Below are 23,330 nucleotides of genomic sequence, written 5' to 3'. Positions count from 1 at the left end.
TTAAGTAAATATAAAAACACGTTAAACAAACATAACGATTAGATATGAAGTAAAATTAAGAAGAATGTTTATATTCAGAGGTAGAATGTAACTAAGTACATTTACTCAAGTATTGTACTTAAGTACAAATTTGAGGCATTGTACTTTACTTGAGGTTTTTTTTAATGCAACTTTTTATACTTTTACTCCAGAGCAACATATTGTACTTTCACTTCACTACATTTCTGTGACAGCTTAAGTTATTCGCCAATTTACAAATTCTGATTTTTGCTTAAAAACATAGGAAGAGTTGATAAATTGATTCATTTTTTAATTTAATAATTAAATTACCCTATAAATAAGTATATCTGAAGTTATTAGTTGATTCAATCAATTCTTTAACTGACAGAAAATTAATTGCCAGCTATTTGTGAAATACATTTAAGCTTTCCTATATTTACTTACTTATTTATCTTACTTTTTATTACTTATTTATCATAAATTTGATTTGGGGAGTATTGTGTGTTTTTTTCTTATTCTTCTGCATTGGGTACTTCTACTTAAAGTTCATTTTTGGGATTATACTTACTTCTACCTAAGTGATATTTTTTTATGCAGGACTTTTAGGCAACAGAGTATCTTCACAGTGTGGTATTAGTATTTTTACTTCATTAAAGGCACTGCATACTACTTCCACCACTGTTAAAATATACTCACATTTTCAAAGGCAATCCGTTACCTAGGGTTTAAAAGAAAAAAGTAAAATCAACTAGACAGTTTTAACAGTGTACCTGGAATGCAAACAGAGATCTGGCATACTAAAAACAAATACCTGAGCAAGCCGAGGACAAATCCTTCAGTGTTACTGTATGTCTATTGTTTTATTTTTAACGTTATCTGGTTGCCAGTGGGTGTCTCCCAAGCCTTCACATCCCTGCCTTGCACTGCGCATGCGCCCTGCATCCTCTCCTCCATCCACACTGGGACTTGAAAGCTTGAATAAAGATGCTCAACGTCTCGGGTCGCTGGAGCCTTGTCACCGGGTGAGTTATTTGGCAGGACGCGCACACACACAAACAGGAGCCGGTAGATTTAGCTGAGAGACTCATCCTGGTTTTGGCGCGCGGGCACTCCAGCGACATGGAACTGAAGAAATCTATTTCGGACACCGAGCGCGCGCTGAGGAGCTACGGCGCCGTGTCGGAGACGGCATGGACAACGGACAAAGGTGAGCGTCATGTGTTAAATATGGTGCTATTTGACCGCCTGGTGCACGTAAATATTAAGTCCACCGCTCGGATTTTCAGCGTGTGTGTCACTCTGTGGAAACACAGTCAGCAGCAGCGCTGAAATGGTTAATATGTGACTCACAAAGGTTTGGGACGTAGCTATCAATAGCGCTGCCTCGGTGCGAAAGGGCCTATTAATTCCCCTGCATGCACACTGTGGGTATTGCGCTGTTTGTGAATGAATTTGTGCCAAAATGGGAACATCACAGACACAGTGAGCCCGGCGCATTTTGAAACTTGTGCACATCTGATTCAGTCTAATGCAGAAAGAAGCGACAGCAGTCAATACCCTGACCCTCTGCTCCGATCAATACAGCCTATCTGGATTTCACATTTAGAGGAATATTTGTGGCAAATTGAGAGAAAGAATTTCAAAATTCCATGAAATATATTCTTCACTTTTAGGGATTTTAACCCTTTGAAACCTGGATCACCATCAGTTTTCTTGTGCTGCGTTCAGACACCTTCACATGCATTTAAACCCCTAAAAACCAAAGAAAAATTTGGATTTATTTTGAAAACATGGGAGAAAAGGCAATAAACAAAGCAGCCAGAAGGATCCCACAAATTGCAAGAACTTAGGGAAAAGACAACAAGGAAATGACCACAGCTTTTGATTTTAATTACATTATTATTATTATTATTATTACTATTTTATTTAGTTTTACCTTTTTAAAATGTATTTATTTTTGCTAATTTGGGGTCATAACTTCTTTATTTGCTTGCATGTTTTTTAAAGAAATCAAACCAATTTGCTCAGTTTTCACAGGATTAAATTATACAGGGGCTGAGTACTAAAATAAGTTTCTGCACAATCATAATAATTTATGCTGATGCAATATTACATCACCACAGACTACAGCCTAAAAAAGACTATAAAGCAACACAGTTTATTTTGTCCTGCCTCCATTTTATTTTCTTTCATATTTTATTGTATTTTTCCATTCAGGGATGATATTAAATCATTATTTTCTGCGTTAACTGAGTCATCATATGGTCTTTAAAACATCGGAAATAGTATTTTCAAAAATACCAGTTACAATATGACAAAGCTTAATGTGATGTCTTTAAATTGGTAGCTAGTTTTTTCAACCCACAAACAAAAAGATATTCAGTTTACACTGATATAAACCTGAGAAAAGAAGCAAATTGCTATTTGAGAGAAGCTGGAATCAGATGTTTTGCATTTTGCTTGATGCATGACAATAGTTGCAAATTGATTTTCTCTCAATCGACCTGTTTAGTCCGCTATAAATAAACAGCCTAAAAAGTGACCATGAAGCTGAACAAACACAGTTCTGACAAAAATAAACATTATCGGCTGCAGAGCTGTTTCTATTATTTTTTCATGTTATCAAATCCCCAGTGATGACGGGCGATGATGGATGACGCATGTGCTGACAGCATAAGCAAAGAAGTGATAACGTCCCTCCTGGTTGGTTCCATTGACGATAACAAATCACAGTAGAGAAGGGTGTGAAGAAACTTCCAGATGAAGTCAGAGAAGAAGAAAAAAAATGCAGTGGATATTTTTAGACACAGAACCAGCCACTGCTCTCTCTCGCTCTCTCTGTCTAAACACAAATACAGTCGGAAAACAAGACAGAGGTAAAGCAGAGCGCACCTCCTCCCCAGGCTTCTCTCCTCTTTTATGCGTTTTCTGTTTCGTGCTTCTGTGTTTCGAGGAGTGGGTCCAGAGGCAGCAGTGTGTACAGTGAGACTGCAGGATGTGTCAGTGACGTCTGCGTTTGATGTCACACTGATGCTGACTTCTCCCTGTGGTCGAACCCCATGTGGCCGCTGCACCGCCACGATCCAGGCTCTTTATTCCTCATTAAACCATAATCCTGATGTACGCTGATGATCCAGTTTGTTTTAATGAAACGGAGCTGATTAATGATGTGTGTGAGGTTCACATGAGGAGACGAGCTGCTCCTGTTGGCCGAAACTTTAGAGATAACCTCAGCTGTCCCTGGTGGACAAGCTGCTTTTAATTAGGAAGCTTTGAAGCTGCTTGTACCTTGTGATGTCTTTTATGCTGAGTATGTGTGAGCGGCTTGTTCAAATGAGATGGACCTGTTAAGACATTATTGAGCTGGCACTTTGCCACCACTCTGGACTTAATGCAGCTTGGTCGTATTGATGGTTTACACATGGCGGGAGCGTGCAAAGAAAAACAAGATGCAGAAAAAAGGGGGAGATAAAGAGAGAAACAACTTCATCTCGTGCTGGGTTTTGTATCCCGCTGCAGATTTATGATACAAAGTTTGATTTTAGCGTCAGAGTCTTTTGTCAGCAGACAAGTCGGGTGATGATTCAACATCAGCGAGGCACAAACAAACCGGGCCCTCCTGTGCAGACTTCTGTCTGCTGTGGTGAGTCAGCTCCGTCCTCATGAAAAGTATCACAAACGCAGACTGCAGTTCATATTGCTGCAGGACGACGACGAGCTGATCCAAGCCTCTGATGTTGTTATGACACACCGTGGATGAATGTCATGCGTCACATTTGACAGCCCTGGATTAAAGATGCAAATAGTTTGTTTATTTGGGTTTGTATTTATTTAGCTTGTGAACTGGGGATTTATTCTTCTTACAGTGAAGTCGTGTTAGGAGGAGATCACTTTAGGAGGATTAATATCTACACAGACGTCCATGGACTCATGAATAATAATGATAATAACAAAAGATGCAAAAATGGCTAAAAAATAATCTCTGGTTCCAGCCTCTGAAATGTAAATATCTGCCTTTTTTGAGCCTTTGTTGATTATAAACTTAATATTTTTGGGTTTTGTACAGTTGGTGAAATGAAACAACATTTAAAGACAGGACCCTTGTACTCTGGGAAAAAATGTCATTTTTCCTTATTTTCTGACATATTATGGACCAAACATTTAGGCTAACTGAGTAAACAAGAACAGCAAAAGCATATAAATCAATAATGGGGGAAAAAGGATTTTACAGGACACTGACATCAAGTATCAGTGTCAACTGCATGTTCAGCATCCAGTCTCACTGCAGTGCATTTGCTATCTCTGTGAAATATTCCTGTTTTTCATCTTTCAAAGCGAAAGATAACTGTCAATAAATCAAGCCTGCAGAGATACCGGGTGAAGTTTGACACTTGAGTGGTGGTATATTTTTGTACTGTAGTATTGCATAATACTTTTCCAGTAGTCGTGGGTTACATCTCCATAATAGGAACCTTAAAAAAAACAGGTCAAAATTTAAGCAGCAGAGGCTGAGATATCCTAATTCAGCCTCTGGTATGGGCTGCAAACCAAAATCTTAAATTTACTATTATTCAATTTATCTTTAATTAGACTCTCTCTCTCTCTCCCTGGCTGGTTAAATCAAACTTGTATACTTGTATTTACGACATGGAAAGTTGTGTACAAAAAGTTGTGAACTCTCAGAAATTTCCACTTGTGAATACCACAAGAGGGTGGCGTTATTTTGGACTCTTTTTGTAAATATGACCCCCATTTGAACACAGTCTTTCACACTTTCGCCCCCCCGATTCTAACATGGTTTTCTGCTTAAAGTTCGAAGTGTGTTAATCACGATGAAGTCACTATGACATCGTCAGAGTTATTTTCTCAAACTTGACAAAGCTTATTTCAAAGCTACAGAGGACATACACTGTAACGAATTTTCCCGTAAAAATTATGGTAAAATACTGGCAGCTGTAGTCGCCACCATCGTACTGTTATTTTAAAGAGTCACTATCCTAAATAACTTCAACAGTATACAACTGGTGAATTTCTTAAGGTATTGTACAGTATAATGTGAGGTTAACAGTGTAATATTGGCTCAAAAAAGCATCAAGATTTATGGTGTTTTGCTGTTTTTTTGGAAGAATTGTTAAAAAAAAATTACTGTTAGAATTGGCTGCATTTTTACAGGAAATTTCACTGTAGTAAATGTTCATATAAATATTCTACTGTCATTTTACAGTGTCAATACTGTAAATTGCTTCAATATCACACTACCGAAATTTATTACAGGTACAACAGATTTATAGTTTAATAATGGCACCAAAAAACATAAAGATTTACAGTGGTTTACTGCATTTTTTTCAAAAACCTGTACATTACTGTAAGAATTTTGCCACATTTTCACAGCAGTTTGTTATAGTGTAGGATATGGTAACACATAAGCAAAATTAACACTGGCAAATATAAGCCTCTTGTTCACAGGACAAATAAAACATTCACTTCTGCTGCCGAAGCAAATTCTCATAAACAGGGAGTTCAAATTTGGTGAACTTAAGTCGCAGCCTCAAGAAGAATATGTGGAGGAGAAATTGATTATTGCAGTGTCTAACCAGCCAACAGTGTCATTGTCTGAGTGTAAGCAGCAGGCTTGGACCCAAATGCACACAACAAAAGAAGTGGCTGGATGAATTAAAAGATTCATTTCAAAAAGCTACAGATCCAAAATCAGGCAGGTGAAAGTCTGCGACACAACTCCAAATCATAACTAAATATGAAATGCCAAAGAACAAAGAAACTGGACATATATAAGAAGGGAGACAATGACTGGATACAGGTACAGGTGAAACTAATCAGGGCGGGGCAAATGTGGTGGGAAAACACAAGAACAGGAAGTGATCTGAAACAACAGATGCGAGTAACAAAATAAAACTTAACACTAAACACGACTGAAGGAAAATAAAAGATAACAGATAACAAATGTTTAATATCACACTGGAGGTCGTGCTGTGATAGATAATAACAGCTATGATGATATGCAGTCCTACAGCACGACCTCCAGTGTGATATTGTTTTTATACAACAATTCAACAAGCAGCATTTATCAATTAAAAATAACAGGCGATAACAGATTGTGATTTGTTTGTTAATCTAATTATTTCTTTTGGCTCCGCCGACGCAAATAGTTCCGTATCCGCTGGAAGTGACAGCTGTTACCGAGCAACACAAAACGTTTTCCTGCTAACTAGGGTGTTATTTTGTGTTAATTGGGGCTATATGTTATGGGCGGCTTCGTAGTATCCTGAACAATTATCTGTGTATTTCCGATTAAATAAGTTGCGTGTCTCCGTTGATTAACGAGGCGAGTAGGAGGAATACTTACCGGCTCAGAGCTGCAGTCTCCGCCGCCTCCAGGTCGACTTAAGAGTCCCTGCCGGGCGAGAGTCCGCCAAACATCCGTGTCGGGTTTAAAAGAGTCCTCGTCTCCGCACCACATTTTTGTAAACGTAGTTGCGCACAGTCTTACAGTCTTAAAGCACCGCGAAGCTAGCTAGCTAACTAGCTAGCTATACTGAGGCAGCTAAGCTAAAAACAACAGCGCGGCTAACGGCTCCACACAGAAAAACACCGCAGTAACCGTGTAACCGAGCGTCCTGTCGCCTAACTGGATAACTAATAAAACAATAAACGGGACGGAAGACGGTGTGACAGCTCCAACAGCAGCTACCTTTTACTTTCTTTAACCAAAACTCCCACACATGCCTGAGGAGCCCTGCCTGAAAAGAGCGGAAGCATCCCGACCTCTAACGTAGGTCTAATTACGGAAGCGGATTAGGGCCATTTATGATGGAGACAATAATTTTGGGCAAATCGAGATTAAAATCGAAATGACGAGAATAAAGTTGAGATTTTGAGAAAAAAAAGTCAAAATTTAGAGAAAAAAGTCGAAAGGTGGAGCCAAAGGTTTGAAAAAAAACTCCGAGAGCCGACTTTCGACTTTTTTCTGTAAACTACCACCAGCCACCACAGAGTGGTGGAAGGTGAGACACCCAGGGCGTGGTGGGATTGAGGCGGGGGTCCCGGCGGCCCGGCCCGGGGTGACCTGGCCCGGCTGGGGGGGTACACAGGGCGGGCAAGGGTCCCTCAATGCAGTCGCGGGTAAAGTGCGGGAGTAACTTTGACTCTCTTAAGGTAGCCACGGCTGGCTCTGGGGGTGAGATGAGACCCCCAGGGTGGCCTGGGATCGAGGCAGGAGTCCCTGAGGCCAGGCCGGGGTCAGGGTAAGCCTGACCCCGGCCTGGCCTGGTGGCAGGCCCTTCAGCCCTGGTGGTGGTGAGGAGGAGGGAAAAACGTTGGAAGTTCATCACCCGGCCACGAGCAGCCCTCGCCGGGTGAGTTCACAGAGGTCGGCGCGGCTCTCTGCTCTCCTTTCGACTTTATTCTCGAAATTTCGTCTTTAATCTCGAAATTATATTACGACTTTATTCTCGACATTTCGACCTTTTTTTGTCGAAATTTCGACTTTAATCTCCAAATTGTATTTCGCCTTTATTATCGAAATTTTGACTTTTTCTTGAAATTTCGACTTTTTTCTCGAAATTTCAACTATATTCTCGAAATTTCAACTTTATTCTTGTCATTACGACTTAAATCTCAATTTGCCCAAAATTATTTTCTCCATCATAAATGGCCCTAATCCGCTTCCGTACCCTAATTAACTGTTTAAAACAGCTGTAAAGCGAAGTGATACATGAGGAGTTAAAAGGCCCTTTAATGTTGTGCTGTTTATCAGCATAGACGTAGACACTGTCTGTGTTGGCCTGTTCATTTAACTAATCATAATGACAATAATTGAGACAAAAAATGAACAAAGTCTGCCAATCAAAATAAGACACTGCAACTTAGCAGTGAGTCTGCTTTCTTCTCTTGTAACAGTGAAGTGATATACTCCATGACAGAAAATCATAGATCATTATTTTATTGTATACAATAACATTTCATGTTTTAAAAAAAAAAGGAAAACTTGCAGTAGGCTACTATTATAAATATGCAAATAAGCTGTCAATATTTTGTTTCATATCATGAAGATTTTTTGTTATTTAACTTGATATGCAAAACAGCAGATGCAACAGGCTAAAACAGTAACAAAAAAAGCAAAGAACAAACAATAACCAACTTGGCAAGAAATGTCCCACAAATTGCGAGAAATTAATAAAATGTGACCAAATCATATCATTTTAAAATAGAGGGGTTATTACTAGAAAATGACCCAAAAAAGGAACAATGTTCAGAAAAATATATTTATAATTATATTTAAAAAAAATTATGTTACAGAAAAAATAAATGAATATGTATGGGTAATTTTCTTGTTTGTTTTTGACTTTCTATTTTATTTATTGTCAGATCTTTCTTTTTTTTGAGCTAATTTTTGGGCCATGTCTTGTTAAGTTGTTTGTTCCCTCTTCCAATGTTTCCAAAAGCAATCAATCAGTCAATCATTTGCTCAGGTTTCAAAGGGTTAATTATTTGCAATAGAAACAGATGGGGATATTGGTTGGAGGGTGGCTTGATGACCCCGATGCTAAAGAGGAGGAAACCACGACAAATACACAACAAACACCCTCAGTTCTACTCTTTGTATCAATAAATCGAGATCGATACTGTTGCTCATGTATGTTTTAAGGTGCCGGTGAGGTTTGTTGCAGGAGCAGCAGCATTTGCAGCGGTCAATGCATTGATCAGTGCAATAAGTGTTTGGTCGGTCTTGTAAGTGTTGGAGAGTGTGAGGTCACTGGTCCAGTTCAGGGAGGAATAACCCAATCAGCGAGAGGCCACAGCTGCTCATTGATCCATGTCAGTATGAAGGTTTTTCATCTTCCTTAACAACCATCTGCTTCTCAGAGAGTGATCTCGAAATGCCTGTATCACACACTTAAATCCTGCTTTTCCTCACGTCACACATATTTTCACATCGTCAGTGATTGACAGCAGTGATTTGTGCCCGAGATGCTGCTGTGACTTTAAGACGCAAATCACGGCTCTCGATCACACATGCTGCTTTCTCTCCAAATATCATGTTTTTGGCTGATGTGCGATGACACGTCACAGTGAGACGAGGTGAGAAATGTGTCTGCCAAGACGCTGACACTGTGAGAAAGTTTTTTAAGGACTGAAAAACAGAAATTAGGACGAACTCGTGGGTGCATTCGTCACATGAAAATGAAGGAAAACACAGTTATGATTAACATTTAATTTAACTGTAATTTGGGAGGTTTTTTTTCCAGAAAATAAGCTTCAAACTCTGAAGCACTGTCCAAGGTGAAGAAAAGTACGTAATAACAGATTTAGGCCATACTGGGATGTAAATTGAGATATCAAACTAGATTTTGTAATACCATTAGTGTTGTCTTCTGTGTTTTTAAAGGCTGCATTACAGTAAAGTGATGTAATTTTCTGAATTAAACACTATTCTACTTGTTCTTTTATTTCCCTTTACCCACTGAGTCATTATAATAACATTACTGATGATTATTTAGGCTGCCAAAAACGTTAATATTTTTGTGAAAGCTCGTTCTCATTTATAGGTAAGTCTGACTAAAGTCAGCTCAGGTGCAGGTGCTGATTAGTGTTTATGAATATGATTGATTACTATTCCTCCTGCCTCACCCAGGTCCCGTTAAACTTCAAATATTCACTGGTAAATATCGACAAAACTATGAAGCTCATATGCAGGACAGCCCTGAAAAGGAACAAGAAACTCCTCGTTGGGTGGAAGTGAGAGGAGGTGAATGGGTAAAACAAACATACATTTCAACGCAGGAGAGAAGCGTTTGTGTCTCGTATGGAACCAAAAAACTGGCTCCATCTGTCAAATGTCACTCGTGTAAAGTTATGCCACTTCAAAACAAAACTTGGTGTTTTTCTGTAAATCTAACTAAGTAATTTTGTTGCTTAAGCGTAACCATCACACATTTGATGACTCAAATCTAATGTGAGACAGCGGTGTCACATACAGACAGTGAAGGATGTGTCAGAGACATGAGTGTCGGAGGAATTGAAGATGTCGGACAAAAACGGGTTGAAATGCACCTATAATCAATTTAAAAAATGTTTTTTTCACTTTTCCTATGTTATTTTATTTAACTAATTTATTCTCTCAATGTAAAACTCTTTTCAATTTAAAATATCCTTTCACATAATAGAGACGGCTGTCTTTATTAGGAATCTAATAGAAATGGACTTGAACCATGATGCTTTCACTCTCCTTTTTTTCTTTTTTCTTCTTATTTTTTGTTTATTTTATTAATATACTTTTTAAAATGTATCTATCCTTGTGTACTTCCGCGTGTTTACCTGCTAACTAGTCCTCTGGCTATTACTTTTATTTATTACCTTTAAGTTCTTGATTTTATTGTGACCTATCACCAGAACAGACTTGAAGTAAAGTTTTTGGAACTGTATTTTTGTAACCAAATTTTTAAAAAAAAAAAAAGAAATGCACCAATAGTCAACTCTACAATATTGTCGCAATATCTATTTCGAGGTATTTTTGGTCAAAAATATTGTAATATATGATTTTCTCCGCATTGTCTGTCCCTGTGTCTAAAGCAGAGCTGTCTTTATGGAGAAAAACAGCATCACTACCAGGATGATAAGACGTTTATTTCTCCTGTCCTCCCCTGCCTTTAAAGTCTCCTATGTTTTCATCCCCTCCGTCCCTCCCTCTGTCAGGTCATTCAGATGTGTCCATGGCGGAGAGCACCATGGCTCCAGAGGAGATCGAGGTGGAAATGGCTCGTATCCAGCGCCTGCGAGAAGTCCTGGTACGCCGAGAGTCCGAGCTGCGCTTCATGTGAGTTGCTGAACTGTCAATTTTCTTGTGCTTCTGTAACAGAGAATGTAACAGAGTCTGACAAAGACTGAATCAATACAAAGTAAAAGCAACTCCTACGGCTGTCCTTGAGTGGATGATGAGGTTTTCTGTGTCTGCCCTCTCAAGACACACTGCAAAAACACTCAAGTGTTCTCTCCTTGTGACACAAGTCTGTTTTAAGTCTGTTCGATTCTGAGGGAGGCAGCATTTGTCCATTGATTATGCAGAAAGACCGACATGCCGATAACAGCTGGATGAGTCACCATGATGAACTCAGTGGTTCTTCATCAACATCAGCTTTTAGTATGATGGATCAGTGTTTGGGATGACCTCCTGTATTTCCCCTCTGTCTAAACGCTCGCTGCATTTATCAGGGAGTGTTGTGTCTGCGCTCTCTGTGAGGCATCACAATATGGATGCTGATAAACTGATCAAATACTGAGAAAGTACTGAAGAGGTGCATTTTGAAAAGTAACAATCTGGTGTCTCAAGGTCCTGTCATTAACCCTTTGACCTTTAACCCTGGACTGACATCAGTTTTCTTGTGCTGCGTTCAAATGCCTGTCACAAGCTATCTGAACCCTGAGTTGGGCTCAAAAACATGGGTGAAAGGCAATGACCAACATGGCAAGAAATGTCATACAAATTTCAAGAAATTAGCAAAAGGTGACAAAAACAAACATCCATTTATCCATAGTAAAAGTTTACATAAAAACAAACAAAAATTTGCCTAAAACTTTTTTTTTAAATGAGGGGATGATTTTATAAAATTGTCAAAAAAAAAAAAAAAAAATGTCCAGAAAACAATATTTATAAATTAAAATAATTTCTTTATATAATTATGTTACAGGAAAAAAAGTATATTTTTCCGTTTTTATACCTTTTTGGGGTCATTTTTTTGTTTGATTTGACTTTTTATCTTACTTATTTCCACATAATCTTTTGTAACTTTTTAACCAAATTTTTACACAGAGATGGCATTAGAGGGCTGCTCTGAAGTCCCTTCTTTATGATTCCTTTGCAATCTTGCACACAACGACGTCATGATGTTACTCTAGTGTGTGATTTTAAATAGTATGACGGCATCACGGAAACAAGAGGCCATCAAAACATCACACCCGTGCCGCCTGTAGTCCCCACCTGCCGGCTGTCCCACACGGACCTTGATGCAGTGCTGTCACTACCGCCACTGCTGGTTTAAAGGCGAGACAACTCTGTCCCCCTTTTCTGCAATTTAACCTTTCGTACAGAATGACGAGGCGGCTTAACAGCGCGATATTCCCGCCTTGCACTGACAGTCTTTGAGGGGCTGCTGTTTTGTCAGTGGAGTCTGGTGGCTTTAAGGAGAGCATGGATGGAAAACTGGAGCCGTTAATGGGTTGCCAGTCGGAGCCGGCTGTCTGACAGAAAAGTAAAGTGGTATATATACACTAAATATGGCATACACTTCAAATTGTATTGATTTTTTAGAGGCCAAACTATGTTTTCCTGCTGCCCCCCTCCACAACAGTACATTGCTTTGTGCCTGTCAGACTCCAGCCTGCTTCTTCAGTCTGAGGGCTGTTTATTTGTTATATACTGACTTTGGATAAAAATCCCGTACAACCCCACTTCACAAAATCTGAACTCTCCCTTTTAAATGATGTGCACTGTAAAAAAGGCAGATAATATTCAGTTTAATCAGGCATGAAAAAAGTCACAGCAGCAAATTCCAACATAAGCAACTGAAACCATTAATATTAGGAATTTTTACTCGAAAAAATGACAATTAATCATTTACAGCTTGTTTCTTTTATGTCGAGCAACTAATTCAACTAATTGCTGCAGCTTTTATACAGAATCACAGTCCATGCAGGGTAAGACCATGAGATCATATTAATGTATTAATAATGTATATTTCATATTTAATTTTGATTAAATATCTTTAGTTGTATACAAGCATCATAGACAATCTTGTAAATCATTGATCAGGATGGTTTTTGCATCAATCAAATGAGATGACATTTTTTTCCCTGGTTATTTAATTTTCAGGATTAGACATCCCTGCACAGTTTCTCAATTTAATTTCTCTAACTTTCACTCTATTGCAACATATTGATACACACTGTGACTAAATATGATAAATCAAAAAATGCAATTTTGTTGTTGAGCTGAAAAGAGTTCTTGTTTTGCCACCATATCTTGTTTTTGATATAACATGAAGCAGAGATTTTTTTTTCTTTTTAAAAACCCGCTTCAAACGAACCAGGAAAAACTGCATGACATTATTATGACGTGTCTCTAATGTTGCACCTTTATAAAAGTGAATTAGCGCAATATGCGCCTCTGTTTATTTTTATGTGTTGCCACTGCATCTCGTTGTCTCTGCACTGTGACAGAGCAGTGTTTTTTGCGGGTCATTAGTCCTCTAACATGTGCGGCGCGATGGTTGAGGTGTCGATACACATCTCACAGAGCTCACTCAGTTGATAATGTTAATTCACACGCCCACTTGAAAGGCTTCATTAGGCCGCCACAGTGCTTATTGCTTACGTCTCTGTTGTCAGGCTTCGTGTGGCTCAAGACGCCTCATAAACACACACACACACACACACACACACACACACATGCACACGGTAGCAGATGGAGCATCAGAGTGCAGAAGCTGCTGGAATCCACAGACAGCAGAGAGAGAGTGAAACACGAGGCAGAAAGAGGGAGAAAAACAGAGCGAGAGGAGGAGACATGAGCTGAAGGGAGGGGTCAAAGGGGAGAGAGGAAGAGGAGGGAGGTGTGAAGCGGAGCAACAGGGAGCAGAAGGAGGAGGAGGGGGAGGCTGCGGATGAGTCATCGGCCTGATCTATCACAGACAGAATTAAACCTGTGGTAGCTGTCACAGCTCTGCAGACGGAGAGTGAGAGAGGCGGGGATTTAGGGAGGAAGAGGGGGAAATGTTGAGGCCCTGAGGGTGAGACTTCAGGGCTGCAGGGGGCTCCAGGATTGATTTATGTTACATGTTTTCCATCCGCACACACTCCACTGATGTGTGACATATCAGGGCCTGAGGCTGGGACGTCTTAATGACTGGATTTTACTGTACAGCAGCTGGGATTAAAGCTGACATGATTTGTTGACTAATCAATTATTCAGTCAACGAAATAGCTTAATAATCATTTCAGTGATTTATTAAGCAGATTTATTAAACATGCCATGTGTTATGGAGCTACAGCACTCCCAGCTAACAGGGGACGTTCCCACAACATTGGCTAATGTTACCTACAAGCTGCAATAATGTTTTGAAGAAAACATTTTAATCTAATGTTTAAAGAACATTTTAGGGATGTTTATCTTTTCAAATAATGTCCCCATAAGGTTTAATGCTGACTGAGATGTAATGTTATAACTGCACCATTCTGGGGATGTTTTGAAAATGTTCCCAAAATGTTACACGAGAACAAAGAAAAAACATTTTCAAAGCAACATTCAGAACATGTTATTGAGGTCTGAGATTACAGACCATTTTTTAGGAAAATGTAATGTGATATGTTAACAAAAAAAAAGAAAAGAGAAGAGAACTCTAAGAAGAACGTTCTGGGAACTTAAAGAAAATGTGCCACTGAAAACGTTAGTAAACGTTACCATTGCATTGGTTGCATTTTACTAGCTGGAGCTGGCAGTGTGTTTTGGCATCAAAAATCAAAAAAAAAAAATTGCACTGAAAAAGGAAACACTGGCACTTCAATAAGTTCCACAGAAAAATGAAAAAAGGCATTATTTGTACATATGTTTTGTATTCTTTGCATCCTTTTTTTCAATGTTTTTCTCTTCATGTCACTTTTGAAGGAGTCCAGAAGAGACGTTCTGTCCTTAAAGCTATATTTGGCAACTCTTATAAAAATAACTTTTTTCATATCTGCTGAAACTGTCACTATTCACACAGTACTAAATGACTGCTATAATCTCTAAAAAAATATCATATTCCTCTGCCGACTCTTTTGCAGTCTCTAACGCAGCTGTCACTGCTTCGCCTATTTCTCCCTTCAAATGTTTTCAGAAACATATTTTAGTGCACCGTTTAGCTGTAAAATGAGAAAATTTGTGTTCAGATGGTGATGAACCAAGCCCCCTGCCCACTGACTGTTTCTCCTTTTAAAGTTAAACAGTGCACTAAAATATGTTTCTGAAAACATTACAGGTGGGAAATACGAAATGCAGTAACAGAATGTTGGTTCACATTGGAGTCCCCCCACGTCGTTCATTTGTTTTTTGTTTTAATCGAGAAACTGTTTTTAATGTCACAATGCCAGACCAGAACCAGTCAACCCATAGGAGTGGGTGGATTCCAAGGTCTGGAGCCAAGCAAACCAACGACAGTTTTAAGGAAAATGGGACGCAAACAACCTCTAATATGCACGTTACTTTGATCACCATGGAAACATAAGACGACGGGTCACAACCAACTTGTGAAGTCTTGTTTTGTTCATAAGGAACAGAGCTACTGATGTGTGAGAGGTCGAACAGTCGGTTTGTGTGAAAGCCTGGAAATGACAGGGTTGATAGATAACAATAAAATAATATTTTTCCCGAGCCCTTATTGAGACATTCTAGTTAAAATATGTATTTCTCTGCTTCTGGAATTTGTCCAAATTTTTCTCTTGATCAAGACATGCCTCACATGTTTCACTCTGTAGATCCTTCGCACAGATTTTGCAGCTATGTCCGTTTTCCCTCCATGATTCACTTCACAACACGCCTCTGTCCAACATCATTCCTATCAGATAAAATCATCTAAAGTGGAAGTGGAGGCAACTAATAACATCTGTTGTCTTTATTCTGATGGAGGCCAGTGATTCACTGATTTCTGTACTTTTTTCTTTCAGGATGGATGACATTCAGCTCTGCAAAGACATCATGAGTTTAAAGCAGGAGCTGAGACAGATTGTCGCAGTACCAGGTACAGTTTAAACACACACACACACACACACACACACACACACACACACACACACACACCTTTCTCCTGAAGAAAACCATCTGTAAGCATTTCAGAAAAGAAACCTCTCAGAATTGATCCTCTGTGTGCAAAACTGTCCACGCTCCCTGTTTGGACTCGACCAAAAATAGAGCTTTGGGCAGAAAGTGCTTCTGTTTGCAGCTCGTAAGAGTCCCATATCCTCAGCAGGCGTCACGGTGATTTATAGGAAGAGCCGTTACGCTAAACTACGCAGGATTGATCGTAAGTCTCGGGGACGTGGTGGATTTATGAGGGAGAGATAATCATACACACAAACACACATGCATCATCAGTGTGACGGCAAAATGAGCTCAGGGAGGTTTTCCAGGCAACACATCCAAAGTAAATTTCAGTGAACGCTCATTTTTACTCCCTGGAGGTTTTGTGGTGTGTGTGTGTGTGTGTGGCATCTGTAGAGTAAAAGAATAAAATATTGTTTTAACCCCACAGTTGTGTCTGAATGCAGCCGATGTGACTGACTGACGTCATCACGCTTTGAAACATACATGAAGCTCTGCATGCAGGGAGCCTGGCAACAGCATGTGTGGGCAGGAGGGGCTGGTGTCGCGTTCAAGGACACAAAGCGTCAGAGCACATGTATGTCCATCAGCTGTTTAGGCAAATGAACCTGTGACGTGTCAGTCAGGGGGCTATTTTTAGCCACTAGATTCTGTACATTGCACGTTTCAAGGTACACAGAGAGGACAAAATAACAGAAACACCAGATAATGTAACAAAATTCAAAACCTTTCGAATTAGACAGGCATTACTTTACATCTGTGGTGATTTCTGATGTGACCCTACAACTAGGGTCATAAAAAATGCAGATTAGGGCTGCGCGATATGAGCTAAAAATTATGATGCAATATTTTTAGGCTATATCTTGATACACAATATATATCTTGACATTTTTAAATCTCCTCAAAAGCACTTCATTAATATCAGAAATGGGAAACAGAGTTGAACATTACAATTTATTTATTTTAGACAAATTCCCTCTTTGTCGTGACAATAGAGTGGTGACGGGATGATGTATTTTTGTATGCGAACCAGGAAGTAAGCATCACACTGGTTCGCTTGTCAAAAACTGGGATTTTTGAATGGGATTTTCACTTACACATTTTGTTCAGCATGATGATCTTCACAGATGAACAACACTTTTGTGTGTTTTGAAGCGGACACAGACCTTATTTAAGGTCCCATTAAAAAACCCACAGACTTGTACAGAAAAGAAAAAAAACTAAACAGCATTATCTCCTTCCAGAAAACATGACCCAATTACTCAAAATACCAAGTTTTATATAGGAACTACTTTCTTTTTAACATACTACAGTCGAAGAGTACGCCATTAATGTTTACATACAGCGCTGTATGTAACAGAATTACAGTGTCCATTAACGACCATAATAATAACTCTACAACATTAATAAAGATTCACATTTACATTAAGATAGATATTCATCTTGAACATGTAGAACACAGAAAAAAGATAAAAATTAAACACAATGGCAGTAACAAAAATGGATTATAACCTATACTCAATAAATAGATTCAAATTAGCTACAAGAAACTGCATCTTTCATGTTCAAGAAGGAGCAGTAGGAAGTATAAACTATAAATATAAGTTTTGACCAACTCGCGTCTTGCACAGTTGTTTTTTTGTTTTATCATGCAAAGACTATTTTGATATCACTGTTTTCGTCTGTTTGCTGATTTAATGTACACGTATCAATGTATATGTACTTTCCAAAGGAGTGAAAGTAAGAAGAGGGAGGGGAGCTCAGAGTCGGAGGCGTCGCCTGTAATCTGCACCTTTTTTTCTGAATGAAAAATAATCAAATCAAGTTTAAAAAAGTAAAAAAGATGCATGCTTCTTTCTGTGCGGTGACACAGCTGGCAGGTTTCGGGGGAGGAGAAGGAAATTTGCTGGTTCAGTTAGATTTGTCAGTGTCAAAAGTGTCAGAAATTAAATTATGCTCACGAAATACGAAAACTTTTATTTATTTTTATTTTTTAAATGTATATTTAAAATGACTGGAATCTGCCAAGAAATTATCCATCATTTGTTCCCAAATTCGCAGAAACAGAATCTGGAGGTCGTGGCCTTATTACCCTTGATGGTGGCTGCAGCTTTCACTGGATTGCATCACACTGTGAAGCGTTCCTGTTATTTTGTCCACCCCCTATGCATTTGGGATTACCGCCCACACAAACTGCACACAAAACTGCCCCTCACGGACATTCCCATGAGCCACTGGGGCCTCAATGTATGCAGTTGCTGGGGGTACTGGAAAACTATTACAATCACTCCGGCACAACGAGAGTCACATGACAAACAGACCGTGCGTCCTCTCCGGCTCCTCTGACACTCAGATTTATACGTCGTAGCCCCTCCGATCGTTCTGCCCTCGGGGGGATACACACTGTAGCCGCACCGCTCCACTTTGTTTCCAGACAACAGAAAGAGCTGATGTGTGCAGTCGTTTCTTCCCATTTTCCCCACTTTGCCTAGATACCAGCAGATTCAGACAACCTGCCTCTGCATCTGTCTGCGCATGTGTGTGTGTGCGTGTGTGTGTGTGTGTGTGTGTGTGTGTGTGTGTGTGTGTGTGTACTTTGTTTATGTGTCTTTTTCTGTGCGTTGGAGTGTGAAGGTTAGGAAAGTGATACAAAGCTAAGAGCGCTCATAGATCTCTCAATGCAAATTCCTTCACCTAATGAAACAAAAAAAACAAAAACAGAGCTCTTTAGCATTTACATAATTAAGTCGGAGCTTTATTTGCTATAAATTAAACATGAGCGGAGAATTTAAGGGTCTGTCTGCGATGTGCGTCAGTGTTTCAGAGCCAGCTGACTTTGCTGTAAGGTCAGTTTAATCGGGTCTGTTGTATGCATGGGCGGATTATGAGACCAACTGCCCCAGCAACGCTCCTATGTGGGAGCAAGACAGTTTTTGGTGATTGTGTGTTTCTTTGTAGTCATTTTGTGTCTCCTTGTGTTTTTTTGGTGTCTCCTTGAGGTAATTTAGTGTCACTTTGAAGTAATCTTGTGTCATTTTGTGTCTCTTGGTGGTTGTTATGTATCTCTTTGTAGTCATTTTGTGTTTTTTTTAAATAGCTCTGTCTATTTTTGGTCATTTTGTGTCTCGTTTTGTGTCTCCTTGTAGTTATTATTTGTATTCATTTACATATTTATGTATACAGTTTTGTGTGTTTTTGGTCATTTTGTGTCTGAAATGTTTTGACCTGTTTTTGTAGTTGCTTTATGTGTCTCTGAGGTAATTTTGTGTCTTTTTTTGTCATATTGTGTGTCTTTGTGATCATTTTGTGTCTCTTTGAGGTAATTTAGTGTCTCTTTGTAGTCATTTTGTGTTTCTTCAAGATCGGTTTGTGTCATTTTGTGTCTCTTTTTGATTGTTTCGTGTCTCCCAGTTACTTTGGGTCTTCTCTAGGTTATTTTGTGTAGAGGTATTTTTGTGTCATTTTTGACCGTATTGTGTCTGTGGTCACATAGCATCGTTTTGAGGTTAATTTGTACTTTTTTTGGTTGTTTTGCTGGCATTTGTAGTTATTTTGTGTCTCTTTGCGGTTCCTTTGCATTTCTTTCTGGTCTTTTTTTGTTTCTTCCTGGCTGTTTCGTCTTAATTTGAGTGACCTTTGGGCCTGTACCCAGTATGCTCATTCAGTAATCCATCCAAGGTTGCAAGTAACTAAATGTACAAAACCTGCATTTATATTTAATACGAGGAATTAGCAGAGTATCATGTTTTCAATCCAGTCTGCTCCTCCCTCTACTCATCCGTTTAGTATTTATTCATCTGTGACTTTCCTTTTTCATTTTCCCCCAGAGAAAGAAAAGAACAAGAAGCACAGGCAGCGGGAAGAAGAGCTGATCCTTAAGATCCATAAACTGGTGCAGAAGAGGGATTTCCTGGTCGACGATGCCGAGGTGGAGAGATTAAGGTACGGAGCGCTCCCACATACAGGTGCAGTTAATATCCGGGATCTGCAGGCGCTGACTTGTTTACTCAGACTGTGTTGGGTTGAACTGCATCCACAGTTTGTGGCTTCATTTGATAGACAGAGGACGCTTTGAGAAGCAGCGGGAAGGAGACTCATTAGAGTAATGTGAGCGTGACTGAAGGCGGAGGACGGGGTCACTTCATCATCGCACTACTGCCTGCTGTGTGTGTGTGTGTGTGTGTGTGTGTGTGTGTGTGTGTGTGTGTGTGTGTGTGTGTAGGAGGCTGACTGATGACCATGGCTCCGCATTATCATTTTCTACTCCCTCCTCCTGCTCTGCTCCCACAGATAACCCACAGAGTGTGACACAGAGACAACTTTCAGATAGGCGTGATAATGATGTAGAATCACAGACTGGTTTGAAAACACTGGATGAGCAAATGATGAAGTATTTCTGAGCAACTGCAAAAGTTCATTTTAAAAGTTAGACTGTTAGATATGCTTTTTTTATGGGTTATTCTAATAACTTCACACAGAGTTATTCTTTCACTGGAAGTTTGAACGAGGCTAAGCCAGCTCTTGGGCCGCTGTATGGTTTATTAGATAAATATGTAAAAAAACTGCTGTGTTTAAGTGGTTTAAACATATTACTTATAATAAGAAAGCTATAATAATTGCAATGTAATTCATGCAGACTATTTTAAGATACAATCACAATAGTCCAGTAAATCGAAATCCTGTAAAATATTAAGCCCAAACACATTATTACATTCAAAGATATCCACAGACTGCTGTTACAATATTTCAAATATTCCAATTTCTCCAGGTACTAGCCATAAAATCTCCAGTTTGCATGTTAATTTTACTGAAAGGAAGACATCAATTTGGCAGCTGAAAAGTCACATTTGATTGACTCCTCAGTCAATGCAACCTTGAATGTCTGTGAAAATTCAGTGAAAATTAAATGCAAAAATTACGATTCCCACTAAAAACTTGACTCAAACTGCAAACGCAATGTCTGTTGAAATAATAGCAATTGGATATTTGTTGCATATCGTGCAGCTCTAAACTAAAGTAGTAGAATTCAGCCACACTTCATTTTATTATTTACACGTTTACTTTTCCTTCTGTGACATGTTAAAATGTCTTTGGTGAAAAAGGCCTAATAAGAGGCATAAACTGCATAAACCCGGGTACATAAAGCTCTTCACGGACTTAAAACATGATTGCATTGTATTAAACAGCTGCCTGTGTGAATGTATCTTTAACTCAGGGAGCGAGAGGAGGACAAGGAGATGGCCGAGTTCCTCAGACTGAAGCTGATGCCTCTGGAGAAGAAGCTCAAAGCCACACAAAGTGAGTAACCACATCTGAAGAAGAAAAATAAGAGAGAGTATTGATCACTTCCACAGTGTCACGATTCTCTTTTTCTCTCTCGCTGCACGACAAGATCCTCCAAAACCCAAGAGACAAATCCTGGAGCCGCCTCCCAACAAACCGTCCATCACCAAGTCAGGGGTGGCCATCATCAAGGATTGCTGCGGAGCCACCCAGTGTGCCGTCATGTAACTGACACAGACCTCTTTATGACCCCGTGTCCGAAACGACTCACTCACATCACATGACACGCCATACATCACTTCCTGTGACGCAGAGAACCACAGTTAGCCGTGTTTTCCCCTTAAAAATGGTCAGGAATCACATTTTAACATTAATTTTCAGCAAAAAGTTTTCAGCCGAGCGTTTGGGAGCCGATTTCTGATCAGTTATCTAGAGAAACTGTAAAATATGTATATGAAGTAAAGGGAACTGTAGAGTAAATTGGAAAAAAACTCTGAAAAATACGCCCATTATGTAACATTCCTTTAAGATGATAATCTATAATCATATGATTGAAAACAGTGGAGGCATTTACAGAACTACAAGCACAATGTTTAGAAAGTGAAGAGTAAATTTTTGGGTTCTCTGTCTGACAGGAATAAAACATCAGTTATCGTCCCATCATCTTTGGCAGCGGGTATTCATTCTTCTACATCAGCCCTTTAACATCAACCAGTGAATCTCTTTTACGTTCAGGAGACCCAAACACTTTTTATCACTGGACACATGCGGCTCATTAAACCATAGGGTGACTGGTATAAAATGTTAGAGACAAGCGGCAGTCTGGGATGCTTTTGTACTGGAGCTGAGCAATATTTGTGACTTCATGCGCTGGCTTGAACAGCAGTGAAACTCTCTGATTCTGTGATATCTCCTGGATTTAAAGATCCAGTGTGAAGGATTTGGTGGCATCTAGTGGTGAGGCTGCAGATTGCAACCAGCTGAAACTTTTGCCCAAGCGTGTACGAGAAACCGTAGCCAACATGAAAACTCGTTCTGGCATACTGTAGAAACTAACATGGCAAACCAGGGTCCCTACAGCCTAAAGCGAGTTAGATTTAAGGCTTTATAAGACTTTTTATTGCTACTCAAGATAAAACTGAAGACCAATTTCATGAGAACCTGAACCGAAGGGAAAAAAAACATAACTGACATCAATTACTTATTAGGGACAATTTTGTTCAAATGTTTACTTCAACATAAAACTTTTTTTAGTCAAGTTTAAAATTTAGATGGTCTACTTCTCCTAAAGCTTAAAAAAATGTAAAACTTTTTGGAGTACATGGAAAAAATAAACATATTTAAGTATCTGTTTTTTTAAGTATCTTAAAAAAGTTAGTTAATTTTTATCTAACTGGATGTAGTAAATATGTGTATGAGCATTATTGGCTCCTCTATCCTGATCTGCCTGATGTTAAATTTGGAAAATTATTAAAATATATATATATATATTTATTTATATTGAGATTGCAGGATACCATGTAAAAAAAGTCAGAAATCCTTCTGATGTTTTGGCATGTTCAAGACTTTTGAAAGGTTTATTTAAGATATTTTAATACCAATTTAGGCCTTTATTAATGGGATTAATTAAATGAATGCCTTTCAAGAGTATTTAAGGATCCGTGGGAACCCTGGCAGACCCAAAAAAGGTTCAAAAGAGCCAAAAATGACGCCACGTCGCTGGGGTACAACACACGCACAGTGAAACCTGCTCTGCAGTTGCAGAGGTTCAGTAGGTGGCGCACTATCATAGAACAAAAAAAGGCCATAACAGAAGACAACAAACAAACTGTGCAAGCACTCTACTGTATATCAGCCACCATCAATTTGAGTGCACCCAAAAATTTGGGTCTGATAACATTTTCAAACCACACAATTGAATTATTTTACTCCCACTCAAGTTACTGGAAGTCAACAGTTCCCTTTGTATGTAGATATAAACGGCTCAGCAGAAGGTAACAAAGACACAATTCTTATTTTCAGGTGATTATACGCTGATGAAAACAATTATTTTCCATTTCTGCCAATATCTGCCCCCAAATCCTACATACTGGTACTTTACCAACCATTTATCTTCTTTTTTTTTTTTTAAACCATCCACTATGCTTGCTCATTCCCCAGACTCACCTCCTCACTGGCC

At 39.1% G+C, this 23,330-nt stretch overlaps 1 protein-coding gene across 1 annotated transcript; it reads left to right on the top strand.

The window, feature by feature from the left end:
• Positions 1–952: 952 nt before the first annotated feature.
• On the top strand, positions 953–21,888 carry bmerb1 (bMERB domain containing 1). Its single transcript, XM_042485949.1, has 6 exons — positions 953–1,207; positions 10,714–10,834; positions 15,715–15,788; positions 19,696–19,810; positions 21,084–21,166; positions 21,261–21,888. The coding sequence occupies exons 1-6, from the start codon at positions 1,120–1,122 to the stop codon at positions 21,377–21,379; spliced, it is 600 nt and encodes a 199-aa protein (XP_042341883.1). The 5' UTR covers positions 953–1,119; the 3' UTR covers positions 21,380–21,888.
• The last annotated feature ends 1,442 nt before the right edge of the window (positions 21,889–23,330 follow it).

Source organism: Plectropomus leopardus, chromosome 4 (genome assembly GCF_008729295.1).
Source record: "Plectropomus leopardus isolate mb chromosome 4, YSFRI_Pleo_2.0, whole genome shotgun sequence".
NCBI classification, from domain to species: Eukaryota; Metazoa; Chordata; class Actinopteri; order Perciformes; family Serranidae; genus Plectropomus; species Plectropomus leopardus.
Note: the sequence above shows the minus strand (reverse complement) of the source record. Positions and strands in the feature narration are given on the sequence as shown.